Consider the following 13,835-nt stretch of genomic DNA (forward strand, 5'->3'; position numbering starts at 1 on the left):
TGGGATTTAGCAATCCTGTGAATCACTAAACTAATATTTAGTTGTATGACCACAGTTTTTTAAAACTGCTTGACATCTGTGTGGCATGGAGTCAACCAACTTGTGGCACCTCTCAGCTGTTATTCCACTCCATGATTCTTTAACAACATTCCACAATTCATTCACATTTCTTGGTTTTGCTTCAGAAACAGCATTTTTGATATCACCCCACAAGTTCTCAATTGGATTAAGGTCTAGAGATTGGGCTGGCCACTCCATAACATTAATTTTGTTGGTTTGGAACCAAGACTTTGCCCGTTTACTAGTGTGTTTTGGGTCATTGTCTTGTTGAAACAACCGTTTCAAGGGCATGTCCTCTTCAGCATAGGGCAACATGACCTCTTCAAGTATTTTAACATATGCAAACTGATCCATGATCCCTGGTATGCGATAAATAGGCCCAACACCATAGTAGGAGAAACATGCCCATATCATGATGCTTGCACCTCCATGCTTCACTGTCTTCACTGTGTACTGTGGCTTGAATTCAGAGTTTGGGGGTCGTCTCACAAACTGCCTGTGGCCCTTGGACCCAAAAAGAACAATTTTACTCTCATCAGTCCACAAAATGTTCCTCCATTTCTCTTTAGGCCAGTTGATGTGTTCTTTGGCAAATTGTAACCTCTTCTGCACATGCCTTTTTTTTAACAGAGGGACTTTGCGGGGGATTCTTGAAAATAGATTAGCTTCACACAGACGTCTTCTAACTGTCACAGTACTTACAGGTAACTCCAGACTGTCTTTGATCATCCTGGAGGTGATCATTGGCTGAGCCTTTGCCATTCTGGTTATTCTTCTATCCATTTTGATGGTTGTCTTCCGTTTTCTTCCACGTCTCTCTGGTTTTGCTCTCCATTTTAAGGCATTGGAGATCATTTTAGCTGAACAGCCTATCATTTTTTGCACCTCTTTATAGGTTTTCCCCTCTCTAATCAACTTTTTAATCAAAGTACGCTGTTCTTCTGAACAATGTCTTGAACGACCCATTTTCCTCAGCTTTCAAATGCATGTTCAACAAGTGTTGGCTTCATCCTTAAATAGGGGCCACCTGATTCACACCTGTTTCTTCACAAAATTGATGACCTCAGTGATTGAATGCCACACTGCTATTTTTTTGAACACACCCCTTTCAACTAATTCAACTAATTGCCCAATTGCACAGCCTTAAGAGCGTGCATATCATGAATGCTGGGTCTCATTTGTTTTCTGAGAATCTACTGAACCTACTGGTAACTTGTTTGCCACGTAGCAATAAAAAAATATACGAAAAACCTTGATTATTCTGGTTAGTCACATTGTACTGCTATTATTTTGAACAAGACTGTACATTTTATTTGTATATTTAGTTGAATAACTTTGATCATAATTTTCGGAATATTAAAAAATTCTGGGTATCATGCAAGAGACAGGTTTATTTACATTGAAGAACTAGTTATTCAACCTGAACCTCCATCACAAGGACGACTTGAGCAGGAGTTTCTCAGTGATTCGCTACTCATTTTGAGGTTCATTATGGGATGTTGAGCCGTAATTCCTCACCATCAGCATTAACAAGTGTGTGTCCATCAACAAACCCATGTGTGTATTTCTCATTTATTGGTGCACATGCGGGAACTGATTCAATAACAGCGCATACGTGAGCCCAGCACTGACGTCAAAGAAAGGATGGAGTGAGATTTGTTTTCCATCAGTCACTTTCCTCACAGTAGTAAGAACGCGAATTAGCCGGGAACTTACACAATATAAAACACAAAACTACACATTTTGAACACCCGGTAGAAAATATACAGGCTCGACATTAACGCTTTGAAGGGACAAGTGAAAAATAATTGTACTTGCCTGACGGACAAGAGCCTGATTAAAACAAAAAATAACTAGCGAATCACCAAAATGCAAGAATGATTGTACATTAATTTAGTGTAAGTGGTGATCGATAGTGGTGGATAATAATATGATTAACTGACGATAATAAGGTCGCGCTGTTGACAGTCGTGCAGCCTCTCAAGGAGAAATTACAACACTAGAGCGCTTTAAGCTGTTTCCTGAATAGCATCATGACTGAAACTGACACTGCTTTCATATGAGTTTCTTAAACAATTAATTAACATTCACTTACATTTACATTCACTTAAAGTCACTTACATTTTAGATGCTATATTGAGTGCTTTTGTTCGATTTCAGCAGCAAAAATCGTTCACACACAGCAGAACCGTAACGCGAACGATTCAGTGTTTGAATGAATCGTTTAAATGAACGACTCAATGACTCGCTCATTAAGACGGCCACCTGCTGCCACCTACTGGAGGTTTAGTTTCGTGTTTAAACATACTTTCCAACATTTCTTTTTTGTCTATTCAAAACTACAAATCTCAAAACGTTATTTGATGCAGTTGTAATTTTTCAGTGCAAATTATAATTATTTAATTTTATTGTTAACAGCCCTAGTGTCTTAATTGAATTGAATGCATTGATCGAATTTAACAATATAAAAGTAAACCTGAAGCATAGCCTATATTTAATGAGATTAGGGGGTAAATGCCCTTTATAAAAGGTAAAAATATCACAAATTTGAAATGATTCAATACAAAAATTAAAATTTACAAGTATGCAGATTTAAATATGTCAAAGCTGATTGAACACTGGTGAGAATATTGCTTCAGAATAAATTATAGTTACAACACACACACAAAATAAAAAACATATCAAACTTTTTTCCGGACAAGCACATTTTTTACTCAGACAAATAAATGAACGATTTACTTGTCCGAAGGACAAGCACGTGAACATGTCAAGCCCTGAGCCCAGCACTGACGTCAATGACTGATGGAAAACAAATCTCACTCCATCCTTTCTCTTTCCTCACAGTAGTAAGAACGACAGACGATCTGCATTAATAGACTCAGTTTGAGGTAATAGTGGCCCACAGCTGATGAGCAGAAGTATTTCAGTAAGACAGTAATAACGCGAGTTAGCCGGAAACTTACACAATATAAAACACAAAACTACGCATTTTGAACACCCGGTAGAAAATATACACATCAGTAATTATTCATATTTACAGGTTGTGATTCTGAGGAGCTGGTCCGGATAAACTGGTACTGACCCGTCTCTCAAGAGCAAGAGTTTAGTGAGATTTGAGGAGCAGTCGTCAGTAAAATTATGTTTGAGGGTCAAGTTGTTCACGGGTGGACGGCGAACAACAAAGTCGGACATTATGCAGATGTCTTATCTAGTGATGTAGAGCCGTAACGCAGCGAGATTCAAAATACAGACGCACCCATGAAAGGGAATAATCGAAAAACCATAATAGGGGCACTTTAACACAAAAAGCATTTCATATTCCATTCCTGTGACACTGAAGACTGGAGTAATGATGCTGAACATTCAGCTTTACAGAGAATACAGAATAAAATCAGATTAATTACATTTTACGGTTGATTCAAATAGAAAAGCTTTTTAAAAAAATGTTTTAATTAAAATATTCCATATTAGTTTTTGCTGTGTAAGAAAGAAAAAAAAGTTTTGCCCATTTGATAGGACCTTCTTCCCTTTATTAGCAACCATTTAAAAGAATGTTGTTGCTGAATTATTATTACATAGCATATGCATATTAGTCATGCAAATTTTATATTTGTAATGTTTTTTTTGTGTGTGTGTGTGTGAAAGCAACAAAGGAATGGAGCACTTATACCATATGAAATGTAAGAATCGAGTGCCGCTGTATGATCTTTTGCTGGAGATGCTGGATGCCCAGCGATTCCAGACCCCAGGAAAGGTGCAGCGACTGTGGGCCCCGAACGAGACGGATGCCCCAACTACACCCACACCCAGCAGCAGCCGTAGCCCCTTCAGAGGCCCCGGAGCCATGCAGCCCAACATGGCCTGTCTCAGCCAAAGTCCAGAGCCCTGATCGATGTACAGGTCAGCTACCGTATACAATCCCAACAGCGGCAGAATGTGAAGCCTGCAAACCAGTAATAAGGACTGTGATTCAAAACTATGCTAATAGTTTTTGAAGGTGGAATTGAAGTTTGAGTCTTGCCTTATTAGAGTCCACTTTAGATTTCCATCTAAAAAATTAACACATTTGAAAATGAACCTATTTGTAGAAACACAGGTTAGGTCTTCAAACCTAAGATTTTGTCAGATCTCATCACAGGGATTCAAAAGACATGTTCTCCGAGACTTGTGAAAAGGGCTCTTTTTAGTGCACTGAGAGACAGGTTTCTGTAGAAGCTGCTAATTTACTTTTTATATCCATTGAGCGACATCTTTAACATCACACTCGCTTAAAGGGTTAATTCACCCAAAAAGTAAATTTCTGTCTTTAATTCCTCACCCTCATGTCGTTCCAAACCCGTAAGACCTTCGTTCATCTTCAGAACACAAATGAAGATATTTATGATGAAATCTGCGAGCTTTCTGACCCTCCATAGACAGCAACACAACGGCCACTTTCAAGGTCCAGAAAGGAAGTAAAGACATTGTTAAAATAGTCCATGCGGCTATAGTTCAACCTTAATGTTATGAGGCAACGAGAACACAGTGAAAAATAACAAATACAGCGCAGCAATTCCAGGTTCTACGTCAGAATGCCAGTGTAGTGACAATTTGGGAAATTAGGTCTCCTTTAAGATCCCATTGGTTAAAATTGCTTTTAATAGGTACTCTCTTTACCGCCTGATTACAAGTCCTAATTAAAAACGACGTTATAGTTATAAATCTGCAAAGTTACAGCGCTGAAAGTTCAATGCAAACGGAGATATTGTCTTTTAAAGTTACGGCAGTTTATTGCCTACAAAAACGTCCGGTTTGGACTACAGCAAGCTTCTTCCTGGGTTGGTGACATCATAAACCCGTGCTAGTCTCCGCAGATGTGACTTCTGCCCGTAATGGGAAGGGGCGTGGCGTTTCCGGCAACCTGTGCTTGGCACTTCAGCCAATAAAAATACAGGAAACTACATTTGGCCATCTAACCAATCTAAGACCATCGCGTTTTTCAGAGAGATGAGCTTCATAGAAGCAGGAAGCAAACGAGCCGTTCAAATGACAGTGGAGACAGCGGTGTGGAATAAAGGGAGAATAGAAGAAAAATATGGTGTTTTAAAAAAAAAAAAAATTATTAAGACGTGTTATACTGCGCCCCATAAACACAACCAAGCCTAAAAAATAGTTAAGCCTTTAATAGTTAAGTTAAATTGGGACACTTTGGGGAGACCCATTTTCCAGGGAGGACCTGATTTGTTGCAACACCGGCTCATTATTGGCTGTTCACGTGAGCACCAAATGTGTGTGATGCTGATGCAGGAGCTGGCCAATGGTGAGCCGGCGTTCTGATGGAGAACCCGGAAGTGCTGCACTAAGTTTACAATATAAACCGCATAGGAGACTAACTTATAAAGTTATTTTTGTTTGCCGTTTTACTCATGTTGTTCCAAACCTGTATGAGTTTTTCTTCTGCTGAACACGAGGATATTTTGAAGAATGTTGGTAACCAGACATTTGATGGACCCCATTGACTTGCGTAGTAGGAAAAAAATGCTACGGAAGTCAATGGCTACCAGTTACCAACATTCTTCAAAATGTCCTCTTTTGTGTTCAACAGAAGAAAATCTCATGAGGACCAACATGAGGGTGAGTGTATTAAAGGGATAAAATGAAAATGGTCATTTAAAGTAACATGAACACTAATATAAAGTGACCGAACTGAAAACAGGACAGGAGAAAAGTCACTCTTAGAACAAAACAAAAAAGACAATTACATGTATGAAACCGTTTAATTTATTATGATTAATTCTCACAATTGGAGAGCTGTTTGTACACTGATCACTGAGCTGTTTTCCCCATTTGTGTTAAAATGACATTAAAAATAGAGCAGTGATTTGCATTGATAATGTTAAAGACGTTTACTTATTGGATGGCTGATATCACAAAATTTAAAATCATATTTTAGCTGTAATTGGTCAGTTATAACTCAAGTCTAATCCCAGCGTTATGAAAGACACTCACTGCCTTATATTACGATGTAAAATACATTTGTCACATTTTGCCGCAAATCTGTGAATGTGTTTGGTCATAGTCCGATAGACTTGTACTTTGCATTTATCAGCTATTATATTTGATAATTGAATGTTATGATTTGTACAGTACAAGTTTTGATTTTGAAGGAAGGGTTTTGAATGTGGAAATGTTAATTTGGCTGAATTATAAAGGATAAGAGTTGAAAAATATTAAATGAAAAGATGTGTCTTTTATTGTCAGCATTAGCAAACTGTACATAGATAAATAGGCATTGTAATCATAATTCATGTTTTTGTCATAACAATGAACAGATGACGGTAATAAAAAGCACGCGTCTCTCATAGAGCTACATCAGTCTGTTTTACATTTCTGGATAAAGAAAAAAATGTGAACATGCCATAAAATAAAAATACATTAGAATTGCCATGCAAAATTGTATTTAAATAATATTGAAAATAATTTTTTCTACATTTTAAATAATAAAAAAATAAAAAATAAAACTTTTCTTAGCCTAAGCAAATAATTTTGGCCATTTTCTTGGACGGTATAAGTGCAGTACCTTATGCTTATATCAGTGCTATTTATTACATAATTATATATGATTTTCCTTCTGTTTCCTGGGACAGAAGAAGAGATTCACCAGTTTGGCTGTCCAACACTGGTCTACACTGCAATGAGTTCAATAATACACAGTTTGTGAAAATTTAAATTAGCAGCAGTAACTAAACAGGAACAGGAATCAGCTTTGGCTAACACTAGTCCATTCTGTGTCCTGCCGTGTAATATGAAACACATGAAGGCATTAGTAAAGTCTCATACAGGGGGCGGGCCGTTGGTGTAGCGGAGCATGGGATGAAAAGATCGGGCGAAATTGTTGGCATGGGCGCAGCTGTAATCCTGCTCAGTCATGGGCACTAGACAGGTCAGGCCCACTATGAGGAGCAGCAGGAGCTGCAGTGGCAGAGCCGCCCACAGCACTCGCAGCAGGAAGGGCTGGCAGCGAGCCACAGCAGCGCCACCTTGTGCCCCGGAGGAACCAGAGCGAGACGAAGCGCAGCCAGAACCTCTGGGCAACCTTCAAAAACATCACACCAATAGATTATCATTTATTAGTCCATTCTAATGACACACACATAAATGTCTTGAGAAACACAGAACTTCTGCTATTCATTTTATCATGTTATCAGATCATCGTTAACCATCTTAAAGGCACAGTATGTAAGTTTGTCCACTAGAGGTCACTTATTCCATACAAAGGCGTATCTTGATGATGGCGTGAATGAGCGTGGGATCATGGGAGTTGTAGTCTTGACTCTTCACCTCCACAGCCGATGGAAAGGAATCCGACGGACTCGGGCAGAAATCATGTTCATGAATGAGTGAATGTATTAAAGTTTTATTAGCGTTACGGTGGTATGAAGCAGGACGCGCGAGAGCCCTTGAGAGCGAATGCTAATGAGAGAGACCTGCGCCAAACACCGTCTCTGAGCTTTTATTCTGCTTATGCTGCAGTCGCCGCTTCCGCTCTTTTCGTTGTGTGTGTGGGGGAACGCAGTGCTGTTTTACACGCCTAAAACAATCAGACTAAACACATTTGAGTGTGTTGAGAGTCGTTATAACGTTACTCTGTGTTCACTCGGCAGCTGCTATGAGATCTAGATCGATATTAGAATATCATATTAATAGAGAAAGCTCTCTCTGATTATGGTTAGCCTCTTGATAAAATAGTGTCCACTTTGAGGTAAAAACGTTACTCGCAGTGAATCAAGAAATTCAAACAATAAGACTAAAAGTGATAAGCTGGAGAACAATGATCAGTTTTCTGTTGATAAATGATCCAAACAGTTGCTCGTCTGTCTAATTAAACACACACTATATTAAAGCGTCTTTGGTGTTTTCATGATTTCTACAGAAATTAAAGGTAACACGGATATGACGTCATTGACGGTGTGACCGTAACGCTTGTTATAACAGAGGATTTCTCTGGATTTAAACATTGTTGGAAACATTTGAGATAATCAGGACAACAACATGTATAACATTCTTCTAGTGGATATTTTAAATATCTAAAAATCTTACATATTGTGCCTTTTTTAGTGCCTGTTTGCATATAATCATAAATGTTGTCACTTGCTGCACACATTAAATCTTCAGATCATTTGTTCTTAGACAGATATCGTTTCCCATATTTGTGTTATAATCAAAGACAATTCCATATTTTGTAATACTTCATAATATATTTCATTAAGAAATCACAAAAAACATGATATAATGCTTAACAAATGTGCATTCAAATATAAAAATGGGCATTTCTTTGCAATGTAAACTCAAAGAACACCTTGTTAAGCATTACATTCATGTTGTGTTTGTTAATGTTGTTAATGAAAGTTCTTATCAAGTTTTATACAATATGGCTGCCTTTATGCATTTTTCTCTGATAAAAGGCAGAGATGAGTGTGACTGCAAAAAAAAACAATGGAAGCAACATGGTTTGAAAAATGACTTGATATGTCTAACATTTTCACATGGCATCAAGAATGGTGGAAGATGATGGACCTGTGAGGATTTTGAACAGTTTCTGAGTGGTTATTATATAAAGGACACATTGCCAGACTCAATATTATGTTCCTGGGGAAAAGATTAGTAAGAATCCTTGACTTGGAACCAAAACAAACTCATTTCTTAGAATTGAACAACCCCACCGCCGAGGATCTGGATCAGGAATGAGTCCATCATCCCCAATGCATTCTACAGCCGAGAGACAGGTACCTGTGACGTGGAAGCCTGGCTGAGGATCCCGGTTCTGACACACTACATTTGCCTCGTAGCTGTTGTGCAATGAGCAAAAGGGAAGGAGGGAGGGGTAAAAGAAAGAAAGAATGTTTCAGTCCCAGCAAATAAAGACAAAGCTTGTGGTGACAAGCAGAGACATATAGCCAGGCCATCAGTAAAATCACAAATCAGTAACAAACGAAGCAAAAGGCGGCAGCAAAATAGGTGGCAATGACAAAAAAAAGAAATCTTGCACGTTGCAAGAAACCTGGCTTTCCACACGGACGCCTTCAAACAAATCCACTACAACTGACTGTGGCTAGATTTGATTCAAAGCACGTCTGAAGGTAAAGCCAGCGTTTCTTGTGTAAACTTCTGGAGCCACAAATAAACATCATTTACAGGGGGATGAGGGGGTGAGCAAATATCCAGAGGGATTTCAATATTACCGTGGAACCAATGTAGAGAAAACATTCCCCCTGATATAAGCTCAACCACCTCACTTAAGCAGGATAGGCATGCCCGAAATTATATCAAAAAAGGGAGAGGAGATGCATTACCGATTGTCGTTTAGTAGAAACGCTGACATCTGAAACAGGACCGACCGATCCAGAAGTCTTTGCGTTATCCGTGACAGACCAGAGGGACGCGTCCTGTGAGTCGGGTGAAGATCTGAGTTTTAGCTTTGAAATGGAGATCTAAGGAAGTCTGATATTATAAACTATAGCCGGGTTTCCACTGTCGGGCCCAAAGCGGGGTCAACAGTCAGGGTTTTTTTGGCCCACCAAATACCTTGGTCAGGCTTGAGGAGTGGTAACAAACACAGGCGGAGTTCATCTGAGCCGCAGATTTCATATCCCAGCTAACATCAGCATCAAATACTGTCCAAATCATTTTAGCTCAAAACTCACTTTCAGACAGCAGTGAGTGTGAAATAACTTCTGTTGGTGATCTGATGAGGACTATGATCAGTGTAGGAGGCAGGAATATTTATATGTGATGTAAAAGACTGAGCACTAACCATTATTATAATAAACATGGTAAATACGACCGCTTGAAGACATCAGGCTATTACAATCATGAGCCTCTTCTGTTTCTCTGACTGGAAATATAACTGTACTGGGACGGTCACTGGAGAGAGTGCTGAAGATCCTCAGGTCGTTTGTAGAAATGATCGTTCTCTCTAAATGTGATGTAAACACAGTCACGTGACTACAGACAAATGCGACTGAATAAGTGTCCTCTTTCTTTAGTGAAATAATGGTAAATACCACTTTATTTGTGTGGGACTAATGAGCAATCTCAACACAGATTCCTTCATTATGATCAATGCATCACGTATTATTTTAAAACTGGTAAAACTTCGACTTGGGTTTTAAATCTTTAAGTAAACGGCAAAAATGCCAACAAACGGCCGCGTTTGTCATGTTCATTCTGTGATCTCGCTAGTTTCCTGTGATTTCTTTCTGATTAGTTTTCAGATAAAACTTCTATTTGTTGGTGAAATGATTGTGTGTGTGAGGTTGTTCCAGAGAGGTGTGTTAAGGGCAGGTTTTAGTGAAGCGTCTGGCCTGACGGTGGAAACAGTGTGGTTTTGGGCTCGATGCTTTAGATCAGAGGACATTAGCCCAGCCCGGCCCGTTGAAAGCCCAGACTCGCACTGACCCAACAGTGGAAAAGCGGCTAAACCTCTTATGTCCCTTTTTATCTGTCAAACCGTCCATTAAAGAGATCAAGAAGTAATGAATGTGCTTGTAGACTGACCTGTCTGTTCCCAGAGGTCTGGAGCTCTTTGTCTAGCAGCTCCAGGTCTGTGTGGACAGCCTTCAGAAGCAGCTGCAGCCGGTTCCCGATGACGTGGACCCTCTCCTGCGCCTCCAGACACTCGCTGCCATGAGCCTGCACCAGCAGCTGCCCCGAGAGATCCTGCAGACCCTCCACCTTCTGCTCCGTCTCCATCAGTTCACGCTGGATTTGCTGCACACAAATGTGTATCAATGTACTTCAGCTTGGTGAACTTAAAGGGATAGTTAACCCAAAAATGTGATGTGTATCTGCTGACCCCCAGTGCATCCAACATGTAGGTGTGTTTCTTCAGTAGAACACAAATGAAGGTTTTTAACTTCAAGCGTTGCTGTGTGATAGTCATATAATCATGTGAATGGGGTTACAAGTCTATGAGAGTAAAAAAAAAAAAAAAAAAAAATTTCCTTAGACAACACGCACAAAGAGCCCTGTGGCTCATGACGACACACTGATATCTTTAGACACAAAACGATCAGTTTGTGTGAGAAATCGAGCTGTATTTATTATTTTTTATTTTTTTTTACTTCAAATACAACGCTATATCCACCAGGCTTCACGTGCTTCACTTCCGGTAAGGTCAATACAAACGCTCTGGCGCCTTTTAAGTGTAAAGACAATACCTCCAGTTTACACGATCTGCCGTAGTTTACGCCAACGCCAGAAATTAATCTCATACTCGACGCCAGAGCGTTTATATTGACCTTAGTAAAAAAGTATAAGTGACGCGTGTTCCAGCCTGTTGATATAGCGTTGTATGAGGTAAAAATGATAAAAATACGGCTCGATTTCTCACACAAACTGATCATTTTGTGTCTTAAGATATCAGTGTGTCGTCATGAGTCACAGGGCTCTGTGTGCGTGTTGTCTAAGCATGTTTTTTTTTTTTTGCTCTCATAGACTTGTTACCCATTGAGATCATTATATGACTCACACAGCAACGGTTGAGTTAAAAATCTTCATTTGTGTTCTACTGAAGAAACACACCTACATGTTGGATGCACTGGGGGTCAGCAGAAAAACATATTTTCATTTTTGGGTGAACTATCCCTTTAAGAACGTTTTAACTATGGGTGAACTCCAATTTTCATAATGTAATGCCAAAAACAATTTCAGGGTATATACAGCAATCCTTAAGTTAAATTTACTACTTTTTAATACCTTTTTTACTACCTTCAGAATATTTTTTAAAACCATCACGACACTGAATTGCAAGTGTTAATCAGCGACCTTTCTATTATTTACACAGATTTTGACATATATAATAAACAAAAAAGAATAGATTTAGAATCGACACCAGGAGGAAATCTGTTATAAGTTATCATTCAGACACAGTAAAATACATCTCAACATTCACAAAGGTTGGTTGAGGAGAAGCATTACTGCATACACATTTGATTTCAATTAATAATTGGTAATTCAGCAATTAAATTATTTAGTGTTTTTTTCCCAACAACAAAACCTGAGCCAAATATTACATTTCTATAACTGTGATAAGTTGTTGAATTAAACAAAATACTAAAAACTAGTCAATCGATTAAAAACTTTAACTAGATTAATCACACATTTTTTCTGTGATTAATCGCAATAAAAAAAGTTTTTGTACGTTTTTAATATAATAATTTCACAGTTAATCAAATTAATGTAGAAACAACATAAAGACAGTATATTTTAAATACTTGTTTAAATGGCATCTTTTTATGAATGAAGGCCAGTATTACTGATATCAATACAGTTACTGATTTTTTTTTTTTACATTCATTATTAGGATTTCAAAAATATAACAGTTTTTAATTTAAGTAAACTTAAAACAATGCTAACATAAATCCATAATAAATGTCATGTTTATTCCTGCCCTTCCTGTCTTAACAGTAAGGAAATATACAGAAATTTAATACAGTTATCAAAGTTATATGGAGTCTGCACTGCATAAACTATACATTAAATAGTTAATCCTTATTAAAGCTACAAAAGTTATTTAGTCAAGCGCAGCGAGTCATTTTCTCTGTTCCCTTTGTTCTTTAACTTTACTGACAGGAAGCTTTATTGGCTGCGGTCCCTTTAAGAGCAGACAGACACGCGGATCTATGGATCGCGCCTCATTCTCATACAACTCTTTGTTCATTTTAGACTATATATATATACATCGTTTAAGATTGCTCTTATGAGGATAGTCGTTGAAGATATGCCTTGAAGCAAGTCTAAAATAAAACGTAAGCCAGCCACTTCTGTTGAGCGCGCTGTGCTCTGAGATGATGCCGAACAACCACTGAATATGACGTCAGCATCAAACATACGTTGAGACGGAGACGAAAGATCTTTGATTATGTGCCCAGATATGCTGAAGCCCATATTTAAACGAACTAACGCGAACGCAGATAGAATTTCAATATAATAGGACACCTGATAGTCTGAAAAAATAATACCTCATTTGGAAAGAAATAATACCTCTGAGGCCAAATTTAACACTTTTAATGGCCTTAAATTTGACAATTTTGATTTATCACTTTTTAATACTTTTTAAAACCCCGCGGACACCCTGAATTTAAAGTACAATAGATGGACATACTATTCTTAATCTTTATTTATTCTGCATTAATGTTGTGTGTATTGTAGGCAAATTTGTATTATGTCCATCCATACCAAAAAGTCCTGTTGAGAGGTACCTTTAGCGCTCCGTAATGAGTTCGTAGTGTATGGCGATCTAGTCCTGATGGGATTGGGATGACCTCATTCCGCCGGCGGTCAATGTTTTCCAACCAGAGGAGAAGACCATGACTCAGCTCATGAAACTCCTGTAGAAAAGCAGAAGGTGTGAGTGAGTCGCGGCATCTTTTTAATGTACACTACCATTCAAAAGTTTGAGGTCAGTAAGGTTTTTTTTTTAATGTTTTTGATTAAACATTAAAATCAGTCATAATGAGAAATATTATCACAATATAACATAACTGCTTTCTATTTGAATATATTGTAAAATTGTATTTATCCCTGTGATGGCAAATCTGAATTTTCAGCATCATTACTTCAGTGTCTGTCACATGATTCTAATATGATGATTTGCCGTTTAAGAAACATTTCTGAATATTATCTGTTAGAAAATGTAAAAAAATACAAAATAGAAAAAAAAGCGTAATTTTAGTTATCATCACTTGACCAATAGGTGGTGCTGTTATGAACCCAATGTGTTGTGGTCAGTGTGA

At 38.2% G+C, this 13,835-nt stretch overlaps 2 protein-coding genes across 10 annotated transcripts in view; one reads left to right on the forward strand and one right to left on the reverse strand.

Annotated features, from left to right (window-relative positions):
- esr1 (estrogen receptor 1) overlaps positions 1-6,118 on the forward strand; it is a 28,243-nt gene extending 22,125 nt beyond the window's left edge. For all 5 annotated transcript variants that reach the window (XM_067416811.1, XM_067416812.1, XM_067416814.1 and 2 more), the window contains one exon: positions 3,706-6,118. In XM_067416811.1, coding sequence (XP_067272912.1) covers positions 3,706-3,949 — 244 coding nt within the window. In that variant the 3' untranslated portion in view covers positions 3,950-6,118. The remainder of the gene's footprint in view (positions 1-3,705) is intronic.
- A 151-nt stretch (positions 6,119-6,269) lies between these two features.
- Positions 6,270-13,835, reverse strand: part of syne1a (spectrin repeat containing, nuclear envelope 1a) — a 202,090-nt gene continuing 194,524 nt past the window's right edge. For 4 of the 5 annotated variants that reach the window (XM_067416809.1, XM_067416807.1, XM_067416806.1 and 1 more), the window contains 5 exons: positions 13,302-13,430; positions 10,597-10,809; positions 9,393-9,485; positions 8,830-8,888; positions 6,270-7,135 (listed from right to left, as the gene is read on the reverse strand). In XM_067416809.1, coding sequence (XP_067272910.1) covers positions 6,874-7,135; positions 8,830-8,888; positions 9,393-9,485; positions 10,597-10,809; positions 13,302-13,430 — 756 coding nt within the window. In that variant the 3' untranslated portion in view covers positions 6,270-6,873. The remainder of the gene's footprint in view (positions 7,136-8,829; positions 8,889-9,392; positions 9,486-10,596; positions 10,810-13,301; positions 13,431-13,835) is intronic. The other variant, XM_067416808.1, reaches the window with a different exon arrangement.

This window comes from Pseudorasbora parva, chromosome 15 (assembly GCF_024679245.1).
Source record: "Pseudorasbora parva isolate DD20220531a chromosome 15, ASM2467924v1, whole genome shotgun sequence".
In the NCBI taxonomy this organism is placed as follows: Eukaryota; Metazoa; Chordata; class Actinopteri; order Cypriniformes; family Gobionidae; genus Pseudorasbora; species Pseudorasbora parva.